This window comes from Anthonomus grandis, chromosome 15, assembly GCF_022605725.1.
Source record: "Anthonomus grandis grandis chromosome 15, icAntGran1.3, whole genome shotgun sequence".
Taxonomy (NCBI): Eukaryota; Metazoa; Arthropoda; class Insecta; order Coleoptera; family Curculionidae; genus Anthonomus; species Anthonomus grandis.
This window is the reverse complement of record NC_065560.1, coordinates 1,994,318-2,010,978: the sequence shown is the minus strand read 5'-3', so window position 1 is coordinate 2,010,978 and position 16,661 is coordinate 1,994,318. Positions and strand designations below refer to the sequence as shown.

General features: G+C 30.9%; 2 protein-coding genes across 6 annotated transcripts in view; one reads left to right on the top strand and one right to left on the bottom strand.

Moving 5' to 3' along the window:
• Positions 1-12: 12 nt before the first annotated feature.
• On the bottom strand, positions 13-1,553 carry LOC126744945 (tRNA:m(4)X modification enzyme TRM13 homolog). Its single transcript, XM_050452551.1, has one exon. It carries the CDS (start codon positions 1,277-1,279, stop codon positions 35-37), a length of 1,245 nt encoding a protein of 414 aa, XP_050308508.1. The 5' UTR covers positions 1,280-1,553; the 3' UTR covers positions 13-34.
• Positions 1,554-1,838: 285 nt separating this feature from the next.
• Positions 1,839-16,661, top strand: part of LOC126744947 (dnaJ homolog subfamily C member 5 homolog) — a 28,944-nt gene continuing 14,121 nt past the window's right edge. For 3 of the 5 annotated variants that reach the window (XM_050452561.1, XM_050452559.1, XM_050452560.1), the window contains exons 1-4: positions 1,839-2,052; positions 5,349-5,504; positions 5,572-5,707; positions 14,211-14,345. In XM_050452561.1, coding sequence (XP_050308518.1) covers positions 2,030-2,052; positions 5,349-5,504; positions 5,572-5,707; positions 14,211-14,345 — 450 coding nt within the window. In that variant the 5' untranslated portion in view covers positions 1,839-2,029. The remainder of the gene's footprint in view (positions 2,053-5,348; positions 5,505-5,571; positions 5,708-14,210; positions 14,346-16,661) is intronic. The other 2 variants (XM_050452557.1, XM_050452558.1) reach the window with 2 other exon arrangements.

Sequence of the window (16,661 nt, the reverse complement as noted above, 5' to 3'; positions counted from 1 at the left end):
AATAAAATCAAATTTTACTTACATACAATTTTTATTACCTTTTATATGCTACAATACATACATTCTCTAACGTAACATCTTTCTCAACATAAAAATGTAACTGGCACTTAAGCCCAAACTGTTCTAAAAACAATAACCTTCCATAATTAATAACATTCTTACATTTCCTTCCAATATCCTCCCTTTCTTCTCGACTTAAACCATAGTCATTTAAGTCCAATTTAATTTGTTTGTTTGGCTGAATTTTTAGCTCTTCCCTATACTCCCTGCTGAATCCTGTTCCACATGTGGCCCAACTGGATAGACCGCACATAATGTTAAATTCTGTGATTCCCAAATTGTTTTCTTCAAAGAATTGTTTGCCAGTGTAAGGGGTCCATCTGCACCTGTGATGGCAGCAAAATGTGAACACTGCACCACCAATTTTTTTCTTATTAGATTCACTGTTGGCTAAACATCTGATTGCTAAATCGGTTGCCTCTCCACATAAATGCTTTGTTATCCCTATGATATGTTTAGTATCTTTTGGAAAATCATATTTATCTAAACTTAAGTGTGCTATGTCAGCCCTGATCCTTTGAATCCTGTCAGAAACCCTTGCTAGTTTATTATCCCTTTTGTGCTTCGGGGATGCTCGTTCTACTAATAATATTTTGCAATTTTTCTTGTTATTTGTTGCTTCTGCTACCCAACAACTTAACTGGCCTCTGCCAGCACCAAATTCTATAAAACAACTGTCATCTTTTAACATATCGTAGTGTTCTAACATGCCTACTATAGCAGATGCTTGCTTTAAATGCTTAATAGTTTTAGGACCATATTCTGGCTTCTTCATTTCTTCCTCAACAATTGTAAATTGAGGCATTTTTTCAGTTACACTGATATGCTCATATAACTTACTGACTTTATCGATAACTGTGGCAATTTGGTCTTTGGAAAATGTGTAAAGCATTTGATAAGTGTCAGTGGAAGCTAACTCTATGGGTACTTCCGAGTTACCAGAGTTGATGTCTTTAATGATGTACGGTTCTACTTCGCCTGGCCGGGCATTACATATTTTCAAATGTTTTTGTAAATTGTGCGCGTAAACGGTATGTTTGCCATCTAAAGGGCATGCTATTCTTATGGATGATGTGTTTGATTCGTCCGCATCTGTGGGGTCTAAAGGTTTCTGGTGCTCCCCACAAAACTGTTGGTTCGGTTTCACTAACATTTTGCAGTAACGCTTTTTTCGTTGTACGAAAAATTTGCATTGTTGCTGTTGAGACTTATCAGACATGGTACTGACATTAGAAAGTTTTCGTTACAATTTGTGATTGTTGAATAATTTTAATTTTTTTAGGTTATGCTGTTTGTTTACGTATTTGATGTTGACAGTTGAGGTTAGGAATTTTTGGCGTAAGTTCTTGCATTGGTGCCAAGTTTCCTTTTTGAGAAATCGATATTTACCATGGACTAACATGTGTTTCCCCAATAAATATAGCGGGGTCTCATTGTAATCGATAAGTAAAGTTAGGTGATTTTATTATGGAAAATTTATAATGTCAATGATCACATGTCAAATTTTAACCTAAAATGCACCTTGATGACTTTCACAAACGGTTTCAAGGTCAAAAATTGATTGCATTTTTATTTTAAAATTCCGAGTTATTCTCAATTATAGAATAAAGTGTTTTTTTTTTTTGGCTCTAAGTAACTACACCCTAGTATTGGCAAAAATTATCATAATAAATAGCATTTGTGAATTGATAAAGTGCGGTCCTGCTTATCCCTTCCTCACGATTTAGTTTAGGGACTTTTGGTTTTGGTACGGTTTCATTGGCCAGCCTGACGGTGGGGGAACTGTTATTGACATTTTTGTCACTTTTGTCACCGTTTCTCATATTTTCCTGTTTAGGCCAGTTGCTCTAGTAGGAATTGACGTTAAAATATCGTAAATATGCCTGGAATACTATAAATTAATCAAAATTTGACCGCCATAAGTTTACTTTAGTGTGTGCTTCTAGTTCTTAGCTGTTTTATTATTATAATGGACGCCAAACGGAAATTATCGTAAGTATCATCGGCACAATACATTTTAGGGTGCACCCATTGATCCGATATTTTTTTAAATACACTTTAAATCATTACAAGGCACATTAAACTTATTTATGTTCAATACAAAGAGAAAATTCAGCTTTTGGCAACATACTTTCCACCCTTGGATGTCCTTGCTCTAATTATCCCATAAGGGCTCTTGAATAATTCAAAGAGCACTTCTAAGTTTCACTAATTTTTATTTGTAGTTTTCATGTTTATGCGGTGGTTTCTCAAGGGGTGTTTTAATTGATTTTTTTTTATGTTAAGGGTTGCGGTTTGGTCAAGATTTAAGACCTGTAGCGTTAAACAAATCCTATTAATAATAATAAAATAATTATTGAAATATTAGAAGAATATGAAGTAAACAGATAATACAATAAATCCAGTAATGTATCAAATAATGATCAAAGTCACTTGAATACCCAGATCAGAACATCAAACTGTAATACTCTATAAATAGGCCATGTTTCTACAGGCTTATTTTTAAGGAGGTTATATACCGATTAAAATTTAAAACATTCAGTCAAAATTACATTAAAATTTATAGTATAAAACAAGTATACTGTATAACATAAAACAAGAACTCCTCTGGTTCATGTGTAACATGTTGAAAAACAGGGATTTTGCAGAAAAATTATTTACTGGTAAGTTGTTTGGGGTGGGTGGGGGGTGTAAGGGTAGTGTCAATGAAAAACTTTTTCATTGCATAAAATAATTGCCTTAGAAGAAAAAAAATCATTTATTAAATAATTTACTCTCTCAGGTTACAGAAAATTAACTATAATTCATATTATTCTATACAGTGCATTTTTTTTATCTTGGGTCATAGGGTTTTACGTGTAATATTTTCAACCCGATGTCAGAACCTGTTCTATTTAATCGATAGGATTGAAACTTGGAACAAGTGAACTTTAAGTTAACAGACTTTACAAAATCCCATTATTTTGCAAAAAAAATTGCGAGAAACCTATTTAAAATACGTTTTTTTCTGATGAAAAAGTTTGCTTTTTCTGCACCTCGTAACCTTCATTACCTTTACACTTCAAAGCAGGTATATAGACAAATATCTGACAGTGACACAAAATAATTTCCTCAAAATCTCAAAAATATATATATTTTTAAAAATCAACAATAAACAAATAAAACCTTTCAAATACTCATCACAATTGAAGAAATCTGTTCTCACCACTGCATCACTGTTCTCATCACTGCATCACAATTGACGAAATCTGTTCTATGTATCCTAGCACTAAGTTTTACATGATGGGTGACTTCAATTTGCCAGGGGTACATTGGTCAAATGCTCATAATGGGGTCCAAGTAGACTGTCCAACAAATTCACCAGCCATGTTTCTAGCACAAATATATGGGTTTTTTAATATGTACCAAATGATTGATATGCCAAATAGCAGGGATGTGTTCCTGGATCTTCTGTTTATTAACAATAGCGCCATGAAATGTTTTAAGTCTCCAGATCCACTTTTTTGTGACTCAATTCATCATATTTCTTATACCTGTAATTTTAGAGTAGACAACAATGTAATGTTGGATTCACTTAGAGTTGAGGAATTTTATTTTGATTTTAAAAATGGGAACTATCAGGGTTTAAATGATTATCTTTTTTCTATAAGTTGGGATACTATTTTTAATGATAGCGATATTAACATTATGGTGTCAGAGTTCTATAACATTTTAAATTTTGGTATACAATGTTTTGTGCCTAAAAAAAAATATAAGACATCTAGCTTTCCTCCATATTTTTCTACCGAATTAAGAAGATTGGTATTTCTCAAAAAAAGTAAGTATAAAAAATACCAACTATCCCATGATGAAACAGATTATCATGAATTTACCGTTCTGAGAGCTCAGTGTAAAAGATTAAGTGCTACAGAAATTACCTTGCTACTTTGAATGAGAACTTGACTAGTAATCTAAAAATTTTTGGAAGTTCATTAATAAGAAAAGAGCATCTAACATTGTACCAGGGGAAATGATTTTAGATAATAGTGTTGCAACTGATGGTCAGCAGATTGTTGATTTATTCGCTACTCACTTTTCTGCAGTCTATTCAAATGCAAACACAACCCCACCTGAAAAGTCTTAGCCAAATTAATATTGACTGTCCTGTCATAAGTTTGGCTGAGGTGTTTGATAAGCTGGGGGCTTTGCCTAATAAGTTAATGATTGGTCCAGATGGAATCCCCGATATTCTTTTAAAAAACTGTCGATATGCACTATCACAGCCACTATGTAAACTTTTTAACTTATCTCTTATTTCTGGAACATTTCCAGACATATGGAAAGAAGGTTATATTTCTCCTATTTTTAAATAAGGGTCGAGGGATGATGTCAGAAATTATCGTAGTGTGTCCATAGTGTCATCCATCCCCAAAATTTTTGACAGCCTTATGTTTGCCCATTTAAATTGGCAATGTAGAGAAATTATTGTTAAGGAACAGCATGGTTTTAGAGGTGGTCGGTCCACTCTTACAAATTTACTCATATACCACAACGAGTTGTCAGATGCCTTGGAGAGGGGGTATCAAATTGATGCTGTATATACAGACTTCTCCAAGGCGTTTGACAAGGTAAATCATTTGTTATTAGTTGAAAAATTGAGAAATATAGGTTTTTCTGATAGATTGCTAAAATGGTTGCTTAGCTTTCTTAGTGATAGAAAGCAAGTGATTAAACTTGGTAATTTTATATCTAAGGTGATATAAGGTGATGAATTTATTTCATATTGGGTTCCATAGAACCAATTAAGCAAGCCAGCCAAGCCAATGTAATAAGCATCAGGTTGCAGCTTGTCTTAAGCAGTAAACATTGAAAATCAGCTGATATTTTTGTGACAGTAATTTATTCTTTGTGACTGTCATTCTTTTTTATGACCGTCATTTTCAATATGACCGTGTCAGCTTAAATTTGCTCATATCCCTAGTGTTAGTATATTGGTGCTTTATACAAGACCAAATGTTAAAAAATACATAATTTCTAAACAGTTACAATATTTTATCCCTATATATTTTACTAAGTAAAATCTTTTGTAACTGATTTATTACTTAGCCTTTTTGTTACTGGTGTTATGTTTGATAACTATCTTATTAACAAATTATAAGTTGTTTTTCTCCCATTAGTTTGACCATGCTTAAACTTAGATTTTATTGTAGTAGGTTCTACTGTACAATTGTAGTTGTATATTTTGCAAATAAAGATCCATTCATTCAATGATAATAATAGACCCTGATGAATTCCTAATTGTTTTTTAGTACCCAAGGTGACTCCCTCTATGAAATCTTAGCTCTACCAAAAACCGCTTCCGGAGAAGAGATCAAAAAGACCTACAGACGATTGGCACTAAAATACCATCCGGACAAGAACCCGGACAATCCGGAGGCCGCAGAGAAGTTTAAAGAAGTCAATAGGCAAGTCTCTTGCAAAGCTTTTCTTTCGCTCAAGCTTCTTGCGTTGGTTTAACATATGTTCCTTTAGGGCCCATTCAATACTTAGCGATGCAACGAAGAGAAACATCTACGACAACTACGGTTCCCTCGGTTTGTACATTGCGGAACAATTTGGCGAGGAGAACGTTAACGCTTATTTCGTGGTTACTTCTACATGGTGCAAGGTAAGCGAGTGTTTTCTTAGAAATTCTCCTCTCTTAATACCCCCCTTGATCCTGTTAATCCCTTAATGATCTATTAATGGAGTCATCATAATTCGCTTTCTAAGCCAGTTGTTATCGTTATCGGGGCTTACGTCAACTGGGTGTGTAATAACTGAGCCATTGAAAAAAATATATATAGTTTCAATAAATGTTTACTTAAAGAAGTGGTTCTTTAATGTTATATGACCATAATGAATCTCTCTGCACAATTTAAAATCAACTGTCTTTATCTATAAACAGATAATGAAAAAATAAACACACCACGCTTTCTCAGTAAGTAGTTTGATAGCCGTGCTTAGAAATCGTTTTAACGTCGCGATTGTGCATTAAACCTTGATATGCCTGATAATTTAATGCCCACGGCGGTACTGTCGTATATTGAGAGTACTTCGGTGTTTGACTGTAAATTTAAAGTACGTATCTTTAGGAGGAGTATTCTCTTGAAACAAAAAGTTACATGTTCACGTATTTATGTTCAAGGCTACAGTTTTGGAAGTAACTAAAGTTCAAGCTGGTGGTGTCATTATTAGGTATTTTCCTATAAAACTGAATTTGACGTTTGGTCAATATGTGTAAGACAGGAATTACCGGATTTTGTTGATATTAGTACAAATATATGGGAGGATTATTATAACATTCTCTCACTTCAAGTGATGTAGAATGGAGCAAAAGGACTACTAAAAGAATAAACTTAGTTAAATAGCAAAAAATCATTAATTGTTCCTGTATACAGAATATCATGTAAACAAACTTTATATTTAAAATAAGTGTTACCTAGAGTACTTTTCTAAATCCAATGCTTAAAATCATTATGTTGCTCCCAAGTTGAATCATATTTGTGAGCATAGAATTTTTTTTTCTGTGGAGTCTTCTGCGTCATTGGTGTCTAATAAATTAGAATCAGGTAAGTCCAAAGCGGAAGTAGATGGAACCGGCAGAGGAACTAGTGCCAGGCTTTTCTGTGTTTGAATCTATTTGCTTTTCGACAGGTTTCAAAAACCGTTGAAAATATTCAAAGTTGATGAAATTTTTAAAATCACCAGAAATTGCCATTTTAAATAAAGTTTTTCACCAATCACCAGTTTCATCATAAAATCCTGGCAACACACCGGATCGCTAGACGCCACTAAAAAGCACCCGATTCCCGACAATCTCCGACTGTCCCATTCGGATATTTAAATATTATGTGAATGGCGGGCAACCAACAAAAGAGCAATGTTTGCTGCTAGAAGCAACAGTTTCTGGCAATAAGAATAATTAATGTAAATAATAATTAATGGAATAATAATTTAATTAAAATAAAAAATAGCGTTTCTGGAATAATAATAATTATTGATTCTTTAAATAAATTAAATATAAATAAAGGATGCAAACAAGAAAATTAAATTATTAATTTTATACATAATACCCTAATGTAAGTATCAAAAAAATGCAGTTTGGTTGAACAATCCAATGGAATAAAAATTTAATTTTTTTTTTTGAATAAATATTTTTAAAAATTTCTTTGGGCGGACATGGATTTAATTGATTTTAGATATTATTTAAAATTACTATAGTTTATTTTTGAGAAAGTGTTATTTGAAATATTTATTTTTCTACTACCTTATAAGAAAATTTTTAATTTTATTTCCCTGCATAATTGAATTTTTTTATTTCACTATATCTTGCTTATTGTTTTTTATAAAATTAATTTTTTACATTAAATTGTGCTTATTAATAAGAATGAAAGTAGAAAATGAAGTACTGTAGGAGCGGTGTCATTTCCTCACTGTGGATGCTTTTGCTGGATCAAACTTCACCCACTTAAGGAAATTATGCACTTTGCTCCCTTTTGTTATACAAATAACTATTATTTTTTTAAGTTCTCTATATGTGAACGTATCAAAAGGAAAAGCCCAACTTAAACAATAGGGTATTGTATATTTAGAAAAAATAAATAAATGGAAAACAAAATTTATAAAATATTGTAGTATTGTACTTTAATTTTAATCTTAAATATATAAATGTTATTAATCTTTTTGAAATAAGTACCTATTTTTTTAAATAACTTTTATACCTAGGTAGAGAGGTAATTTTGGTAAGTGAAAACACAATGGATTTAATTAGTTATACTGTTATATAAATGTATCATATATTAAAAGTTTTATTTTATAAATGCTGTAAAGACATGTATAATGTATATGACTGATTTGAAAAGAAACTTAATTATTTTATGCTAAAATACTAATTTACAATTCGCAGTTTCGATTAATACTCATAAGAAGAAACTGCAAGAAACTTATGAGATAGGTAATGTTTTTTAAAATATTTGCCTAAAACTTACATAAAAAATTATAATACACATATACATACATATATACTTAAACCTATAAAAATATACCTACTATTATATAAAAAAAAATACTGATAAATAGAAAAAAATATACAATTAATTATTTTTATTTACTGCTCCTTCTTCTTTGATGGAAAATAAACTTGTTTGTCCATTTATCGTTTACTTGTATTTGTCTTATTTATCTGTTCCATCATTGATGTCAGTTGTCTCATGCACCTAGACATTTACAGGTATATGTTAATATATCTTATATAATTTTATAAAAAGATAAATTACTTATCATAAGTTTCATCATTTAAAGATCTTAAAAAGTTTGATACACTTTCAATTTCAATTTCTCTTGTTGATTGCTTGTTGTGAATCGTTGTACTGCTACTTGATGATTTTCAGTAATCTTCTCATTAACAAATGTTTCAATTTCTAGACTATGGCTAGCTTCAATATTATTGGAAGAACATTCCCCAAGGAGTTCACCTAAAACAGAATCGCTTCCCTTCCTTTGCTCACACACCATAATGAACAATTAAAATTGCTACAAATTACCTCTAAAATCGCTTCGATTGCAACAATATACTTTTTCAATCTTGTCTTCAATTTTCCTTGTGTGAACAAGTGCATAGTTTGTGCTTATTTTATGCTCTCTTAACCATTCCTCAAATCTTTCTTCGCTGGAAAAATGGAAAGTTAAGGACTCTATTTTGATATCATGACTTACCTGTAAATGAGCTTCAAGTCTTTGATAAGTCTCACAAGAATACTTAGTCTCTATGCATCAGGGACAAGAAATGTATGACTTTGGGTTATCTGGGAGCTGCTGCTTATGAATAACTTTAATATGTTTGTTCATAGCTGAAATGGAAGAAAACATTTTACTGCATAAGTGGCACATATTTTTGTTGATAGTTTGGTCCTAATTCTGATGGTTTTGAGTAGGGCCGTCCATCTTTACAGCTAAAATCGCTGAATTGGAATTAATACAGCTTTTCAGGTATTATTTTAAAACACTATAAGCAACAACATGGTCAATATTTCACAAAGAAACAAGTTCAGTATAATCGCAATAATTGATTAAATTAGTTGGAGCTTTTTTACAAAAGTAAACAATCAACAAACGCAAAAAAAGCGGGAACATTCGTGTCGTTATTCTTGTTATTCAGGTCAAACGACCGAATTTTTCTCCGAACATACACGATCACCGGCGGGAATCGGTGCTTTTTAGTGGCGTCTCCGGATCGCTCATCTCTACAACGCTAATATTGGGGCTTAATAGGGTTGAGCAAAATTTCACTACCTGTGAATCATTCACTGTGAATAAAAAATCACATTCACGACTTGATGACAACTTAAAAATAAACTGTGAAATGTCAAAATGTGAATGAGAAAGGCGCGTTCACATTGAGACAAACCAATACGTGTCAAAATTAACCGAAAGAAGTAAGAACCTATTCCACATTCAATCGTATTCGTCCGCGCCCGATCTCGCATCAGCGATTGGCCGTCGTTAAACAGACTATCCGATTCCCATCGTCTATCCGTCTCTCTCGTTTGTGGGGAGAAACGAGAGAGACGGATGGGCGATAGATTTATGTCAATTGGAGACATCGTTTTGATCGTAGCTTATAGCAGGAATTTTGGCGGGAATAGATGTTAACTTATGATTCGATTGATATTGATAGCCATTTAGTGCCTATGTATCTGTGTATATTTTAAATTCTTACATTAATATATTTTAATCGGTTTCATTATCTGTATCTTTCTTATTAACAGTTTGATAGTAAGTACAAAGTGAATAGCAAAATTGTGAACGAGGCGTTTTCACATAAATAATAAATTATTTGTGGTAACTAGCTACCCAAGTAGGTAAGCTTGATTCTTTGACCAAATGGATTTTTTCTTATTAATAATTCAGTTTTAGCTTGTGAGAGACTGAATATTAGTTTTATAATTGAAATATGCCGTTACCTGCGAAACGAAGAAAAATAAGTTATTTATGGAACTTTTTTACTCAATTGGACGAAAGTTATGCAAAATGTAATTTGTGTAGTGCAAAATTATCCTACAATACTAGCACATCAAATTTGAAAAAACACATGGAAATCAAGCATCCCACAGTCTCCTTAAGTTTTACAAACGAAGAGTGTTTATCGGACTTAGAAAATAAGGTAGGAAAATTATGTCATATTTTTTGTGCAATTTTCCACTTTTATTCTAGGTTTTTGGAGGTGATGATCCTACTTATATTAATTTAAATTTATTCTTTATAAGGTAGAGAATATTTCAGAAATGGACGCTCATAAATGTCTTTGATGCGTTTTATTTATTATCATTTTCGTTTATACGTGATGGTATTTATCACTATTTAATTTTTTTTTAGAACTCCCAATTGTCGCAGTTGACTACTGGTGAAAGTGTTGCAGTATCAAGTACTTCCAAAGCTGCAAGAAATCCAAAAAGCACAGATGAAAGCAGTGATCAACCAGATGTTCCTAGTTCTTTAAAGCCATTGCATTCTAATTCGGGCCGTATTATAGGACCTCGTCAAACTGCTATCTCTGCATACATTCCTAAAAGAGTAACACCAAAATGCAAACAAAATATAGATGATAAGCTGTTGGCTCTTTTTACAGAGAGTTTTCAACCATTTAGAATTGTAGAGGAACCTGCCTTCCGTGAATTTGTAGCAGCTTTAAATCCGTCTTATGAATTACCATCAAGACACACAATATCAAGAACACTCATACCTGCAAGGTACGAAAAATGTTTAAATGAAACTCGTCTTCTTTTGAGAAGTTCTAAGAAACTGTGTGTTACTACAGACTGTTGGACGTCGATAAATATGGAGAGTTTTATGGCTATCACAGTGCATTTTCTGAACGAGAATTTTGTACCAATCTCGCTTCTTTTAGAGTGCTCAAATTTATCAGTTCAACATACTTCCATAAATCTTGCTGCTGAATTAAAAAGGGTGCTTAAAGAATGGAACGTAGAAAATAAAATTCTGATGGTCGTTTCTGATAATGCAGCCAATATTAAAGGTGCAATTCAGAACGAATTAGGTTGAAAACATTTTGGTTGTTTTTCCCATACCCTAAACCTTGTCGTGAATGATGGCTTAAAAGAAGAAAAAATAACTGAAATAATTACCAAGGTAAAGGGTATCGTAGGGCATTTTAAAAGGAGTCATACGGCTACATCTAAATTACTAGCATATCAGAAATCGCAGGGAAGTGGAAATCCATTAAAATTATTACAGGACGTGTCCACGCGGTGGAATTCCACATTTTTTATGTTGGAAAGATTTTTATTACTAGATGAGGCAGTAAAAACCACAATGGCTCTAACTAACATGGATGCGGCTAATTATTTAACAACACATGAATGGGATATTTTGCGGCAACTTTGTCAAATTTTAAAACCGTTTGAAAAAGTGACGCGAACAGTGTCTAGTGAAAAATATTTAACCGCATCACTTGTCATTCCACTTACCAATGGATTAATTTCAATTTATAATAATTTTGCAAAGCAGCAGTTTCTAGAATGTATAAAAAATATTGTAAAAAAAATTAGTAAATCACTTGATGAGAGGTTTGGAAAGTTAGAAAACAGCAATACTCTATCTATAGCGTTATTTATTGATCCACGGTTTAAACAAATTGCCTTTAAGGATAAAAATAATGCAGAGATTGCAAGAAAAAATGTTATAAGCCTAGTTGCAGAAAAGTTTTCAGTTCAACAATGCATCGATAAAGATAAAGAAATAAACGGGATATCTAAAATACCTTCTGATCCTATGGATAGCGATGACGAAATATGGGCCGAATTTGACGAAATTGCTGCAAAAGACTAACCAATAATAGGTACATCCACTAGCAAAGCAATCGTTGAAATTCAGAGATTTTTAGACTATGAAAGACCACAGAGAAAAGAGGATCCATTAAAATGGTGAAGAGAAAATAAGCACATGTTTTCCCATGTTGCTTTAGTTGCCCAAGAACGCCTTAGTGCCATTGCGACTTCCGTGCCCTGTGAAAGGCTTTTTTCAAAAGCTGGACTATTTGTGTCTGAGAGACGAAGTCGACTTAGTACCAGAAAAATTCAAATTTTACTTTTTTTGAATAGTAATACCAAATTTTTAGGATAATTACTATATATTTTATAAAAAGTTTCTAATGCTATTAATATATTTTTATTATATAAAAGAAGAAGTTATTTTAGGTTTGTTATAATTTAAAGGTCTATATTTTGTTTTAGATTTATTAATTACTTTACGTAGCGATCTAGTGAATATAGTACAAAATATGGTCAAAAACTAAGAATGCAAAAAAAAACTAAGAGATGCAAAATAAATTATTTTTATTGTACATATATCATATTTTATATTGTTATGCTTATTGTTATTTAGTTTTTTTTTACTGGATTTTAATTAAGATAGAATACTTTAATTTATCCATTTCTGAGAAAGGTCGAATATTAAAATATGTTTGTTTTTATGATTATTTTAAACTTTTAAGACAATTATTTCTTATTAGGACATAGTGATATAAGTTTTAAAAAGGTCTATGAAAATATATATTTTTTCCAATATGACAACAAAGAATCATTGTCGTCATTGTCAATGATATTGTCTCCAATTTTTATTTACTTTTTCCCTCTTAATATTTGTATCTGGGTATAAACAATCACGATACAGTAAACACAGAATAGTAATGCTTTTCTTATTATTATGCGACTTCACTGTCATGATACACTACACGATAAGCAATCTCGCCAACCGGCACTCAATCGTGAATTCACGTTCACAGGTTATATTCACAGTGAATAGAAAATCGCGTTAACAGTTATACATGTGAATTCAAATTCACGAATTAGCTCAAGCCTAGGGCTTAAGATCGAATTTTTATTTAATTTCTCATAAAGCCGCTTTCGCAGCCACAAAAATTGCTATATATTGCTATAATAGACGAACAGCAATAGAGTGAGATACGTATTTTCTTACGCCGAAACGATTTGGACGCACCTTTAACACAGTGAACGAAAACGCCTCGGTGTTACGTAGATTGTGACTCCATCTACACTTCAGTTTTTCTTTTTTTGGGGCATTGAGATGTTATCTTTTAGTTTCTATAGAAAACTGTAATTTAAATGAAACTTACGCTCATCCGTTTAGCTATATACGTTATTTTCGCTTGATTACAGCGAAAAGAATCTCATGGAAAAACCACACCCGTCGTCAAGTTTTTATTATTGATTGACAGAAACTAAAAATAGATCTTATTTGCCATGCATTTAGTACAACATCCTTTATTTGAAAAAAAAATGGGTCATTCAACACCAAATCAATCTCTTCTTACCTACAAATGAATGAGGAACATCACCGCGAACTTATTATTGAAGCAAATGAGATCGATGATCAAGCACAATCACGATATCCAAATGCCAAATTCTTCATGTATGCTATAGTGAGTTCGTAAAGAGATCCATTAAATTTTTAGGGTCGAAATTGTACAATTTATGACCTAGACACATCAGAAACATCAAAAGTAGAAAAAATTACTATATCGTGAACGATCTTAATAAGTTTAGGTCGTTTTAACCTAATATTGTACTTGCCTTTATCATTTTTCTTCCTGGAAATTGAACCTAGAAATGTCAGGTTATACCAACATTTGAAAGTTCATACTTCGACTGCCTGGAAGTAATTCCTTATTTCTTCCAGGCAATTGGAGTAATTTCTTCCAGGAAGTTGAGATCACTTAGAGCTAATTGTTGGTGGTTTAGCTACCTAGAAGTGAACCCTTAGTTCCAGGAAGTTGGGAGATATTTCTAGTGTAGTACCTTCGATAGGTTTTTTCAACACTAATTATTATGATGTGTATTGTAAGAGGGGCGTTCTTAAATTGAGGCAGTCAGTTATCGTAAAAAAAAAAGTGAATAAAAGAAGTACGTCCAGTTGTCCATCTCCCTCGTCACTTCATCTTGTTTCCTTTCTTTTTCCTTGTTTCACCCCAATGTGCATTTTGAGTCATTTGAGCCTTACAATAACAACAGAATATTCATCTTAATTTACATTTTTAACAATTTATATAATAACTGAATAATGTACAGGTACTCGTCTCTTGTTTTGTCTAGGCTCTGGTGACAATATGCGGGATCATAACCGGATGTTACTGTTGCTGTTGCTGCTTCTGTTGTTGCTGCAACTTCTGCTGCGGCAAACTGAAACCCCGACCGCCCGAGGATACCGGTGATTATCACACTCTAAATGTAAGTGTTAATTTTATTGTATTTAAGTATTTGCTTGCAATTAATTGTTAATTGGTCGTATCGGTTCTGGAAGCTTGGATACCCAGGTAGGTGAGAGCATTTTGTATCTCTTTTTATCGCAATTTTAAGATCGAAGGTTCGAATTTGAACTGAAATCCTGAAAAGGTGGCTTGAGATTGTCATAGTATACTTCATGCTTTGCACTTTCGGTTTTTCCTAGGAGTTTATTATTGTTTATGGTTCAACTGCCTGGAAGTAAATCCTTATTTCTTTCAAACACTTTGAGGAAATTGAAGAAATTTGTTTCAGGTAGTTGAGAACTTTTTCCAATTTTTCCAGGGAGTTATGTGTTCACGATTCAACTACCTGGAAGTAAATCTCTATTTTTTTTCACACCCTTAAAGTCATATATTCTAGGAAGTTGAAGTCTGTTTCCTGTTTCTTGAGGGATTAAATGTTCATGTTTCAACTACCTCAAAAGTAAATGCTTATTCTCTCCAAGCATGTTAAGCCATTCCTTCTGTGAGTGACCTAACATGGACTTAGATTTAACAAGGCTTTGTCCATGACACTATTTGAGACAATAAAGCTATTTTTTCAATTTGAATTGTTCATGGTTTGACTGGCTAAAAGTAATTCCTTATTTCTTCCAGGAAGTTGAAGTAATTTCTTCCTTGAAGTTGAGATAACTTCCCGGTTTTTTCAAGGAGTTTATTGTTCATGTTTCAACTGCCTGGAAGTAAATCCTTATTTCTTTCAAACACTTTTAAGTAGTATCTTTGAGGTAATTGAAGAAATTTCTTCCAGTAAGTTGACACTTTTTTCCAATTTTTCCAGGGAGTTAATTGTTCACGATTCAACTACCTGGAAGTAAATCTCTATTTTTTTCACACCCTCAAAGTCATTTCTTCTAGGAAGTTGAGATCACTTTTCGGTTTTTTTTTCCCAGGGAGTTGTTTTTACTGACTTAGATTTTATAGGGGTTTGTCCATAACTCTGGGACAAAAAAGCTATTTTTTGAATTTGAAGTTTTTGAATTTGAATTTTTTGAATTTGAATTTGAATTTGAATTTTTTGAATTTGAATTTTTTGAATTTGAATTTTTTGAATTTGACTTTTTTGAATTTGAATTATTTGAATTTGAGGTTTTTGAATTTGAATTTGAGGTTTTTGAATTATTTGAATTTGAAGTTTTTGAATTTTTTGAATTTAAATTTTTTAAATTTGAATTTTTTGAATCTGAATTTTTTGAATCTGAATTTTTTGAATTTAAATTTGAATTTTTTTAATTTAAATTTGAATTTGAATTTGAATTTTTTGTATTTGACTTTTTTGAATTTAAATTTTTTGAATTTAAATTTGAATTTTTTGAATTTGAATTTTTTTAATTTAAATTTGAATTTGAATTTTTTGAATTTGAATTTAAATTTGAATTTTTTGAATTTGAAGTTTTTGAATTTTTAGAATTTGAATTTGAATTTTTTGCATTTTAATTTGAATTTGAATTTTTTGAATTTGAGTTTTTTGAATTTGAATTTGAGGTTTTTGAATTTTTTGAATTTGAATTTGAGGTTTTTGAATTTGAAGTTTTTGAATTTTTTGAATTTGAATCATTGGAATTTGAATTTTTTGAATTTGAAGTTTTTGAATTTTTTGAATTTGAATTTTTTGAATTTGAATTTTTTGAATTTAAATTTTTTAAATTTGAATTTTTTTAAATTTGAATATTTTTGAATTTGAATTTTTTGAATTTAAATTTTTTGAATTTGAATTTTTTGAATCTGAATTTTTTGAATTTAAATTTGAATTTTTTTAATTTAAATTTTAATTTGAATTTTTTGAATTTGACTTTTTTGAATTTGAATTTTTTGAATTTAAATTTTTTGAATTTGACTTTTTTGAATTTGAATTTTTTTAATTTAAATTTTAATTTGAATTTTTTGAATTTGAATTTAAATTTGAATTTGAAGTTTTTGAATTTAAATTTGAATTTCTTGAATTTGAATTTTTTGAATTTGACTTTTTTGAATTTAAATTTTTTGAATTTAAATTTGAATTTAAATTTGAAATTGAAATTTGAATTTTTTGAATTTGAATTTTTTGAATTTAAATTTGAATTTGAATTTTTTGAATTTAAATTTTTTGAATTTGAATTTTTTGAATTAAAATTTTTTTTTTAAATTTGAATTTTTTTGAATTTGAATTTTTTGAATCTGAATTTTTTGAATTTAAATTTTTGGAATTTTTTGAATTTAAATTTTTTGAATTTGAATTTTTTAAATTTAAATTTGAATTTTTTGAATTTAAATTTGAATT

What these genes read in the sequence shown, in the direction of transcription:
- LOC126744945 (XM_050452551.1), bottom strand. Translation starts at nt 1,279, where the DNA reads ATGTCTGATAAGTCTCAACAGCAACAATGCAAATTTTTCGTACAACGA.